This window comes from Rhinatrema bivittatum, chromosome 6 (assembly GCF_901001135.1).
Source record: "Rhinatrema bivittatum chromosome 6, aRhiBiv1.1, whole genome shotgun sequence".
NCBI classification, from domain to species: domain Eukaryota; kingdom Metazoa; phylum Chordata; class Amphibia; order Gymnophiona; family Rhinatrematidae; genus Rhinatrema; species Rhinatrema bivittatum.
This window is the reverse complement of record NC_042620.1, coordinates 247,488,453-247,500,532: the sequence shown is the minus strand read 5'-3', so window position 1 is coordinate 247,500,532 and position 12,080 is coordinate 247,488,453. Positions and strand designations below refer to the sequence as shown.

The 12,080-nt window shown below is 43.7% G+C and overlaps 1 protein-coding gene across 2 annotated transcripts in view; it reads left to right on the top strand.

Annotated features, from left to right (window-relative positions):
• COL6A2 (collagen type VI alpha 2 chain) overlaps positions 1-12,080 on the top strand; it is a 132,479-nt gene that overhangs the window by 96,642 nt on the left and 23,757 nt on the right. For both annotated transcript variants that reach the window (XM_029606734.1, XM_029606735.1), the window contains exon 22: positions 7,907-7,969. In XM_029606734.1, coding sequence (XP_029462594.1) covers positions 7,907-7,969 — 63 coding nt within the window. The remainder of the gene's footprint in view (positions 1-7,906; positions 7,970-12,080) is intronic.

Sequence of the window (12,080 nt, the reverse complement as noted above, 5' to 3'; positions counted from 1 at the left end):
AGTTATCAGCTTTCTTTTTCTGAAAAATTGCTTTCCATAGTTTCAGGTCTTCAAATTTGGGGCTTTGGGCATTTTCACGAATTCTATAAGATTTTTAAATTTGATTTCGCAGACAAAACTTTCTCCACAATGGCTAATAATAAAAATATATATACCAAAAAGACTCTCTACAAAAATTACATGCAGTGATAACAGCGAAATATAAATCTCTCAAAAAACTGCTGTAGCATCACAATTTTAACAACAAGAATTCTGAGTCACCTCAAGTGAGAGAAAATTTTTTTTGATCACCAGACCTCATAAAACGGCATAGTTAGTAATGCTAAATTAGCATAAATTGTATTTGCCCACCTTTATAATCATAGGTCATAGTTGTATATGTTTTTTTTGTGCTTCCGTGAGAATAAAAATTGTCACTTATTAGTGGTAAAAATATAATGATTTTTCTTTTGTAAGTCACATTGACATGAACTTAGCTTAAGTGAAGAAACGCCATGTTCTTCAGATGAGGCTAGCATGGAAAAAGCCCGACACTGGATCCGTGTTTCGGCTCGTGCCTTCGTCGGGGGCCGAAATAGCTGTCAATGCAAAAAACCATGATTAATAACGATAATGTCACACAAAAATCAATACTTAGCAGTAGTAAAGGGAGTATTCGCTACACGGACATAGTGCTAGGGACGGCATGGGATGGCGGCGTCTGCCGATGTTGCGTTTCTTCCACCCAGAATGAGTAGAAGCGCGCCCCTTTCTTTAAAAGGCAACATTGCCAATCATAATGTGCCACGTAAATGATGATGTAAATCAATACGGGTGGGATTTAAACCAAAGAAAATAATAAAAAGCCACAGAGTTTAAAAGGCACCTTTCCTGGAATAGAAAAATGTCTACCACTGACACCATAAATAGTGTATTTTTGTCTGGAAATTGAATATGATGTTAAAATTTATATAATCCGTTTACACATCTCCTTCAGCTACAAAACTATAAAGGCCAGGATTTAAGGAGATCTTCCAGATCTTTATAATCTTGGTACTGACTTCATTGTTGACGTCCAAGCCGTCAAAACATTCAACATCAAAGTCATCAACTTTGAAGACAATCTTTTCAGAACCTTCAACACTGAAGGTGGTAGTTGCTCCTTCAGAGTCAAGTTCAAGGCTGGATAACACTACATCCAAAGATAGCCAGAGTGAGAGTGATCAACATCAAGTTCTGATGTCAAGCTTCAGCACTGAGGTAATGCATCAGCGTGTTCCATTTGAACAATGAGAAAATTGTGGAGGTTTGTCCTCCAAAATGACCCAGGTAAGTGGACATTCTCTCAATGCCAACTGCATCCATGTTGATGTCAAGTACATCAATATTGGTACCAAGCTGTTCCACACTAATACCCTGTGCTTTGGAATCAAGACTGGGCTCATCAAGCTTGATGCCACTGGCACTGATGTTGAGGCTAAATGCATCTTTATCATCGATCCTATCTCTTAACTTTCCTATTCCATCTCCTGTTTACTTGTGACCAGTGTTGCCATTAGTAACACAGGAGGATATACTATGTCCAGAAACTGCATCAGAGTAATTACTTAAAGCAGAATGTCAGAAGGACGTAGACAGAACGGTAAAAAATCATGTGACCACATATGCCTCCACTTCAGTGGGGGTAGAACCTACACTAAAGTCCACTTATCATGAATTCTACTCTTTGGCAAACTCAGGCTCAACCCAGCTCAGTGAAGGAGATCACTCTTTGAAGTCATTCAGCTTGGAAATATATCCTCAAATTTCTTGGAAGGTTGCCTCAAAAAAGTATATAACTTTCTGTTTACCAGTTCGCATATTCCTTGCCCTTCCTGAGTCCAATTTAGAATCAGAGCACACATGGAAGATAAAATATGACTTGCAGGATCTGAATCAGATTTAGAGGATTCACCAGGGCTACTATCCAAACTTTTTCTCCATCAGTGAGGAGCACAACTATGGAGTATCTCTCTATACCAGCATTGATACAGACAATGACCCAAGCAAACTCCTTTGATCTACAGGAGAAGGCAGAGACAAGAACTTCAATGTTAAGAATCCTGAAATATCTGAATTTATCTAAAGATACTTAGCTAAATTTTAAGACCCAAGTGCGGATGCGCATGTACGCGCGTTTGTCAGCTTGCGCACATGGATGCAGCAATTTTAAAATATATGCATGTACATGTGTGCATTCACGCGCAAGTTGGCTTTATGCATATCCATACATGCAAGATATTATATTGATGTGTGAATGTGCGTGCGATAGTTGGGGGAATTTTAGTAGACATGTGCGCCGACGCTGTTACCTGTTTACCCAGTTCGTTCCCAGGTCAACCAAGTAAAGGATTGGACTTCCTAACCCCCCTAGCTAGATGTTCTCCCTTTTACCCTGTTAGCTTTAACCCTTAAAATCCCATTGACTAGCCATGACATTTTTATTTTGCATCTTACATGCCATCCATAAAAGAAGTAAAGTTACGCGATAGGGGACCCTAGCACGCTCTTGTGCACGTAAACACTTATGCACTGAATTCCTGCTTCAGGCCTGGCCTGCTTATGTTCCGCCCATGCCCCGCCCATGCCCCGCCCATGCCCTGCCCAGACAATGCCCACACCCCTTTTTCCAGAAAAAAGTTGTGTGCATAATGTGTTGCGGGCCTTTTAAAATTCACGTGGCCCGTATGGATCCGAGACAGGTGAGTATTTCCCGGTTTTGGTGCACGTAAGGCTTTTCAAATCAACCAGACTGTGACTATCTCGGCCATCAACTCCTAAGAGATCTTCAAATGAAGATCTGAAAGACACCTTCTATGACACTTAGAGTTTCAAAATTGCTAGGTGAAAAATATCAAGTACATCCAGCACTGGGTTTGAAAAAAGACTTAATAACCACATCATTCAGTAGTGGTAGAATCAAACCAAAAGAACTAAAAAAAAAAAAAAAATTCATGACATTCTTTCAGTTCAAACAGAAAAGGATCCAAAATGTTAGACCTTTTTTGGAACAATGCTTTTTCAAAACTCTATGAAAGTAATTTTAAAAGGAGTTACTTGTGTAAATGTAATATACTATTGAAGCAATTTCAAAAAGCCACTTACATACATACAGGTGAATTTTAAATTCTTGCCATGTGCCAAAATCGGGAGATGCACGTACAAGTAGGGCATGCACATGCCCTCCAAATTTTAAACGCCACCCAGATGAGCACCTATCTCCCGCTGCATGCACATCTCACAAGATTTAAAAAAAAGATCATGGTCTGGGCGTGGCCAAGAGATGTGCGCATAAACACTGACGTGCCCCGGTGCGCACCCAAGTCCGCTGCCATGTAACTTTACTCCTGCTATGGAAGAGGTGTAACTTAAAAAAATAAAATAAATTAGCCATTTCCGCGGGGTTTAAAGGGTCTGAGGTAACTTGGGGAAATGCAGGCTATCAAACCAGGGGGGTTTGGAGGACCTAGCTCTTAACTGGTTGAACTGGTGAAACTGGCAATGGCTTGGATGCATGCCAATTATAAAATACCCTGACTTACATGGCAGAATCGAGATTTGTGTGCCTAGGTACCCGCCCACAAAAAATTGTGGGCCGGATTTTAAAAGATTTAAGCGCGTAGAGTGGGTCTAAGACCCGGAGCTTTACAAAAGGGGTGGGGCGGGGCCAGAGGCCTCCGGCACAGTGGCCATTTGCCGCTGTGCAGGGGATCGCTTGCTGGCAGGTAAAATATAATTTTTTTGGGGGGGGGGGTTTAAGATAGGGCTGGGGGGATAGGTTAGGGGAAGGGGTGGGAAGGTTAGTTTAGGGGGGGAGGAACGGGGGAAGGCTGCAGGCGTCGGCGCGCGCATGATGCAGTAGTGTGCACCCCCTTGTGCGCGCCGACCCCTGATTTTATAACATGAGCACACATGTTATAAAATCGGGCGTACATGTGGGCACACCAGGTAGCGCGTGCACATGTACGCCTGCGCGTATCTTTTAAAATTTACCCCTGTATGCTCAAGTTGTAAAATAGCTTCATATCTGGGCTTGTGCCTATGCCCACACACCAAAGTGCGCCCACATGCCAGTCTGAAAGTTACCATCATAAACTGCACTTTCGTGTAATTATACTATGGTTGACGACATATGTAGTAGCAATTTTCAAAAGGCCACTTACATGGGTAAAATGCATTCACACGTGTAAAACCCAATTGTAAGCATGTAATTGCTTTTTAAAATCAGGCCCCAAGCTTTATGCTCACATATCAGTGTATCTCGTTATCAAGGTGTGATACCTGCACTATATTTTGGAAAAGTTACAAAAGCTCTTGGATTTTCTTTCTTCAGATAAGCAGGATGTGTACCATACTTAATATTTGCAGGAAATCAATTTGGAAAGCATCTTGTAAGATCTACTTATGATTCCTTCAGTATGGCAGCAGGATATTCAGTTTTATCCATAGGGGCCCATAGGATGGCCTGACTCAGAGCATCAGACATGAGAAGATGTATATGATATATTGTCAAATGCTCCATGTACAGAAGAATACCTATTTGGTAATAAAGTGAAGGAAACAATGGATCTTATAAAAGATCACTGCTCCACATCGCAGATACTCTCTACTGCAACTATGTCCTTCTCTCAGAGAGGGCAGTTCTTTTAGCACAAAAGACATTAGGGATGTGAATCGTTTTTTGACGATTTAAAATATCATCCGATATATTTTAAATCGTCAAAAATCGTTAGGGCCACGATACAATACCAATTCCCCCGATTTATCGTCAAAAAATCGTAAATCGGGGGAAGGGGGAGGGCAGGAAAACCGGCACACTAAAACACCCTAAAACCCACCCCCGACCCTTTAAATTAAATCCCCCACCCTCCCGAACCCCCCCCCCCAATGCCTTAAATTACCTGGGGGTCCAGCGGCACACTAAAACACGGCACACTAAAACCCCCTAAAACCCACCCCGAACCTTTAAATTAAATCCCCCACCCTCCCGAACCCCCCCCAAATGCCTTAAATTACCTGGGGGTCCGTAGCCTTAAATTACCTCCGTAGCGGCGGTCCGTAGCTAAATCGGGGGAAGGGGGAGAGCAGGAAAAGCGGCACACTAAATCGTGTAGTCTTCAGCCGGCGCCATTTTGCAAAATGACCGCCGCAAAATGGCGGCGGCCATAGACCAAAACGATTCGACGCAGGAGGTCGTTCCGGACCCCCGCTGGACTTTTGTCAAGTCTTGTGGGGGTCAGGAGGCCCCCCCCAAGCTGGCCAAAAGTTCCTGGGGGTCCAGCGGGGGTCCGGGAGCGATTTCCTGCCGCGAATCGTTTTCCGTACGGAAAATGGCGCCGGCAGGAGATCGACTGCAGGAGGTCGTTCAGCGACCTCCTGCAGTCGATCTGCAGTCGATCTGCAGTCGATCTGCAGGAGGTCGTTCAGCGAGGGTTCCCTCGCTGAACGACCTCCTGCAGTCGATCTCCTGCCGGCGCCATTTTCCGTACGGAAAACGATTCGCGGCAGGAAATCGCTCCCGGACCCCCGCTGGACCCCCAGGAACTTTTGGCCAGCTTGGGGGGGCCTCCTGACCCCCACAAGACTTGACAAAAGTCCAGCGGGGGTCCGGAACGACCTCCTGCGTCGAATCGTTTTGGTCTATGGCCGCAGCCATTTTGCAAAATGGCGCCGGCTGAAGACTACACGATTTAGTGTGCCGCTTTTCCTGCTCTCCCCCTTCCCCCGATTTAGTAACGGACCGCCGCTACGGAGGTAATTTAAGGCTACGGACCCCCAGGTAATTTAAGGCATTTGGGGGGGTTCGGGAGGGTGGGGGATTTAATTTAAAGGGTCGGGGTGGGTTTTAGGGGGTTTTAGTGTGCCGTGTTTTAGTGTGCCGCTGGACCCCCAGGTAATTTAAGGCATTTGGGGAGGGGGGTTTCGGGAGGGTGGGGGATTTAATTTAAAGGGTCGGGGGTGGGTTTTAGGGGGTTTTAGTGTGCCGGCTCACGATTTTAACGATTTTCACGATACTTTACACACCCAAACGGCAACAATACGATTCCCTCCCCCTCCCAGCCGAAATCGATCGTTAAGACGATCGAGGACACGATTCACATCTCTAAAAGACATTATACCCTACAGATACAGTTTTATTCTCCTCAACCTCAGTGATCACTGCCACAAGACCATAAACCAGCCAGACTTGACTTCCCAGTCAATTTCCTCTCATTCAAATTAAATTCAACATGGATCGTCTTTTGACACTATAGCTTCCACAGAAGTTCATAATATAATCCAAAAAATGAATCCCGCTTCTCACCCAATTGATTTTTTCCCCATAAAATTACCGATGGCAGAAATGACCGATAGCAGAAACCTTGGAATGTGTTTCCATCTCTGAAAAAAAATGTAAGAGAGAAAAAAAAGTGAGTCCTGCTGACTGTAACACCTTAATATTCATGATTTTCCATCTTATAACCTCCCTTCCACAAGAACCATGAGGTTTTTAAAATGTGTTCTGTCTTTCACAAGACCCATTGATCTCTTTCTTATAAATTCTTCTGTCCATAACCTCTGCCATTGCACCCAGGGCCATGGAAAGGGGTGGATGAGGTGGTCAACTGTCCAAGGCACCAGTGCACTTCATAATAAAAATGTGCTTCGGGTAAAATTTTCGTATTGTGCTTCGTTTTGGGCCCCCCACGGGAATTTCATTTTTCCAGCGGTTTGGGGTTTTTTTTTCCCGAGGGCCCCAATTTTTGGGTTAGTGCGCACTATCTGGAGTTAGCATGCACTAACGGGAATTAGCACACACTAACTCCCGTTAGCGCGCACTAACTAAAAAATTAATTTTTTACGAAATTTCGGAAAAAATTAAATCGTTTTTCGGTTCTCCCGAACCATTCCGAATTAGGCAATTTTGTTGACATTTCCTAATTCAGGAAAAATGATTGCACATCCCTATTTCATAAGGGGGCAGAGTACGAGGCTCCAGGCAGCTGCTGTAGTGTCAGGAGCACTCCTGAGCCTTTAATAGGCCGCATCATTAGAAGGGGGCTCTAGCAAACTGAGCTTATCCTAAGCGGGGGGGAACCTGCTCCTTATTGACCCCGCAGTTGGCCCTACTCCCCAGGTGCAAGTTGGCCCAGTGACAGGCCCAACTGCATCTATGGGATTTCTGTTTATAATCTTTTCCAAAAATTCTGACTCTTCCACTTATTCTGCCTTCTATTTAGGCATGTTACACATGCATGCAAACCACTTTCATTGCATCCATAGATTACCTGTCTTTCTTTTTGTTACTGTTTCATAGCCTCATGCACTGCCTTTTGTTGCATTAGTAAATTACACAGCAGTCAGTTGTCAGTTCCTGTGCATTTTTATGTTCAGTTTCAGAATAAATGATTGAGGGCACTAAGGATTCTCACTGGATGTTTACTGTAAGAATCATTTCTGATTCTCCTATGGTGTAAGCAAGTGTACAACTTGCTATAGGTTGTCTCCTTGTAGCTATTGTAACTTATGTATATTAATAGATGTAAACCGTTTTGACCGATGTTTGTTGTAAAAGTGGCATATATACCCCTTTTAAATAAATAGATAAATATTAGGGTAAGTTGGGCTGAGCTGCTGTATTCTTAGAGGCTGAACTGCTGAATGTCAAAGCTTCTCATCGCTAGGATCAGGATTTAAATCTGAATATGCTTTTTATGTTTTAGAATGACTTATGAATCACTATTTAGACTCCAGGTTAAGAAGAATCATCCAGAACAAGTAGAGCAGTTAGGAGGAATTAAAATGTGTAAATCAGATAATGCCTGGAATTTGTATTTTGTTAAAATCTACATTTAAATGCTATGTAATATGTACAGTCAAATAGCAATCTTTTTGCATTGTCTTGCAGGGTGATCCCGGCCTATCAGGAGAGCCTGGTCCTAGGGGAGCACAAGGAGAGCCTGGCTCTGGGGTATTGTATTCAGTTGACTATTTAGATCCTCTTTTTGTATTTTCACCTTCCCAATTGCTTATTATTTGTTCACTGCTTTGATTTTGAATGTTTCATATTCCAGACCTTGTTCCAGAGCTTAGCTCAAGAGTCTGGTCTTCCATCTTCGTCCATAACTTGCTTCCACATCTCTACCTTTAGAGCATGAGTTTTCAGCTTCATTTCATTATTTAGTTCTCCGATGTAGTTCCATAAATTGGTTCAAGAGTCATATTAGAAAACGCTGTCTGTCCCTTCTCAAAAAAGCCATTGCTTGACTACTACTTTCTGGAGCTGTCTCCTTAATAGTAAATTATAAAATTTCTTGAGAGTTTTATTTTCTAGTCGCAAATATTTATTTATTTATATAAAACATTGTGTCACATCAGACCAGGTTGAACACCTCTGCCCTGGAAGATGCATTTATGTACAGCTTGAAAAGGAACCCCTTTTAGAACTTCTTATAAAAAATACTTAGGAACTGGTGACACAACTGGAGGTTAGAGAACATTTAGGACTTGCTTTCATAAGCAAGCATTTAGTGGAATTTGATCTGATTTTTTGTCTGGGGATGGCAATAATGAGCCTTTGCACAGGACTGCAAGCTCATTTTCAAAGAGGCACTCCATGTGGAATGTCCCTTTGAAAATCACACTGCATGCAGAAGACAGGAAGAAAGCAGTCACATACTATGTGCGTCCATTGAAGCAGAGAAAACTATGCATGAGAAAGTAACTTCTGAGTTATCTCGCTAAATTCTTTTGAATATGGCTCTCATGTTTTGCTTAAAAATTCGTAAACCGTGTTGTTTTGGAGAGAAGTAGCTACACTTCAAGAGGGGTAGCTAACTTTCTCCAGCAGCATGGAGACACTAACACATGTCTTGATGCTCCCATGGCTGTACTTAAATGGCCCAAGTGGCCCAAAAATCCTTCCACCAAGTAGTCCAGAAATCCCAAGGTTCTCGAGAAACTCCCCTATCTCATCCCCCGCCCCTGGTGCAGGCCTGAACCCTTCCCTCCCATCCCCCTCCCCAATTAGGAAACCTCTCTCCCAGGACTTCCTACCCCTCTACCCTAGCCCACTCCCTGATCTTCTTGATAGCTCTAGAGGTCTAGTGGGGTCCAGAGTGTCCCCTAGGGCTCCAGGCTTGGCACTGCCATTTTCAAAATGGCATCAGCCTGCCACATAGTGACTTTTGTTCCTATCACATAACGGGGCAAAAGTATTAAATCAGCCATCCAGTGCTATTTTTAAAATGGCAGCAGTTAAGCAAAATAAACTTCCCAAGCAGAAGGGAAGGGAATATTTCCCTTAAGCAAGTAAAATGGTCCCCCGTCAATTATTCAGTTCCTTGTAGTTCCTGCTTCAAAGCAACTTCCTGAAGACTGAAGTTTGTTCTGCTCTGGTCTTTCTAGTTATCTGCTGTTGCAACAGTTTATCCAAACAAGCCCATGGATGATTCACATACATTTCAAACTCATAAACCGTTATGCAACTATTAACAAATTAGGAAAAAGTTTGGTAGTGGGGATTAGAACCCACACAAATACCTTCCCAGTGAACCCAGGCTCCACCCCACCCCCTTTTTCAGGCCCCGGGACAAATGTGCGTCCCGGGGCTTGTGCGCATTGCCGGGCCTATGCAAAATAGGCTCTGCGTGCGCAGGAGGGGTTTTAAGGGATTACGCGCGTAACCCTTTGAAAATCCGCCCCTATCTGTTTTTGAAGCTGGGGAAAGTTTTTCCATCAGCCCTAGTATATGTTGGAACTGGAGGTGAATTTACTAGGGATGTGCAGAGGGACGCCATACGTTGCATTCGGGATACGTATTCGTCGGGGGGCAGATACGTTGCATACATCCGTATGGTGCCCCGATACGGGTATACGTCTAATCCTATTCGTTACCCGGCTAAAATTAAAATTTACTACAACCCCCCACCCTCCTGACCCCCCCAAGACTTACCAAAACTCCCTGGTGGTCCAGCGGGGGGTCCGGGACCCATCCCTTGCACTCTCACACCCTCGATACCACTTCAAAATGGCGCCGGATAGCCTTTGACCTACTATGTCACAGGGGCTACCGGTGCCATTGGTCAGCCCCTGTGACATGGCCATCGGCACCATCTTGTGCTCCTACCATGTGACAGGGGCTGACCAATGGCACCTGTAGCCCCTGGGACATAGTAAGGGCAAGGCTATCGGCGCCATTTTGATTCCTGGCACCCGATGGCACGAGTGCAGGAGATTGCTCCGGGACCCCCGCTGGACCCCCAGGGACTTTGGTCAGCTTGGGGGGCCTCCTGACCCCCACAAGACTTGCCAAAAGTCCAGCGGGGTTCCGGGAGCGACCTCCTCCAATCGGGCCGTTTTACCAGTATTCAAAATGGCGCTGGCGCTACCTTTGCCCTCACTATGTCACAGGGGCCGATGGTCGGTGACATAGTGAGGGCAAAGGCTAGCGGCTGCCAGTACTCAAAATGGCACTCGTGCTGTCAAGTGCCAGGAATCAAAATGGTGCCGATAGCCTTTCCCTTACTATGTCACAGGGGCTACCAGTGCCATTGGTCAGCCCCTGTCACATGGTAGGAGCACAAGATGGCACCGATGGCCATGTGACAGGGGCTGACCAATGGCCCCTGACCAATGGCCCCTGTGACATAGTAGGTCAAAGGCTATCCGGCACCATTTTGAAGTGGTATCAAGGGTGTGAGAGTGCAGGGGATGGGTGCCGGACCCCCCGCTGGACCACCAGGGAGTTTTGGTAAGTCTTGGGGTGGTCAGGAGGGTGGGGGGGTTGTTTAAATTGGCGGCCGAATAATTCGGCGAAAATTTGTTGTATTCGTGGGGAATCGTGATACGTTTCGCTTCCCCAAGAATACAACGAATATTGGCACATCCATTGCGGATTGCCAATACGTAGGGACCGAATGCACACCCCTAGAATTTACCTGTCGTTATTGGGGAAGGCATTTTGGACCAGGACACAGTTAAGAGCAGGACACAGCCAAAAGAGGCACTATGGACAGAGAAACCTATTTTTTCTTGATTTATATTTTCCTAAATTTTTTTCATGATTTTTTGAATCATTGCATGGATATTATTTTCCAAGGTTTAGTACCCCTATAGGAGAGCATGTATTAACTAAACAGATAAATATCTAAGGGCCTGATTTCCTAAGGTTTTTCTCCCATTCTGAGGGGAAAATGCTTAGCAATTAGAAAAATAAATACATAAATGGACAACAGCAACCATAACTTGGTTTCTTTTGAAACAGAAGCCTGCTCTGATAAACACTGTTTTTGCCTTCCAATGGATCACAATACTGGAACTACCAGATGGACAGATGTAATAAAGATTTTAATGCACAAAAATATTCATTAAAATGGTAGTAAAAAAATGTATATTTTAGGCTGAAATTAGCTAGACAGAAATGTGCTTTAAACTTAATGCTGTTTTCTTAATGCTGAAAATGTAACATCACCTAAAGAATTAAAGTCATTTTTAAGCACTTTTCTCTATAATTGAAGTCTAAGATCAGAAGGTTAACAAGTACCTCTTGGGTCTGTAATACCGGATCAGGGGTTTCAGGTCTGAGGATGCTGGGTTATGGCCACCAACCCATAACCCCAGTGCTTCAGTGGCTTTTGTGTTCTGGAGGATTTTCTATATGCTTAATTTATTGTTTGTATTTTTTAATTTATTTATATTATTTAGCTGGGCTATCTTATTTAATCTTATGAATATTTGTTTTATAGTTAATGATTGTTATGATCATTTTTATTTGCATTGCTATTTCATTTTATTATATAATATTTTATTGTAGTTTATTTCTTTTTCATTGCTAGTTAATTTGGAATTTGATATTGTGACTTATTAAAATTTTTTGGGTTGGTGGTTGGATAGTTTGTAAAAAAGTGTAAGGAGGGGTGCCCATTTTCTGCCCCTAGGAAAATGTCCCTAACCTTATAAACATGTAGTAAGTGGCTTCAGTGCCCCCAGTATGACAGAGGTCTCCCCAGACCTTGCCAGCATGTGATGTCAGTGTAGTATCAGTGTGCTAAGGTGGAGCCTCATTTCCCCTTTGGGCAGGG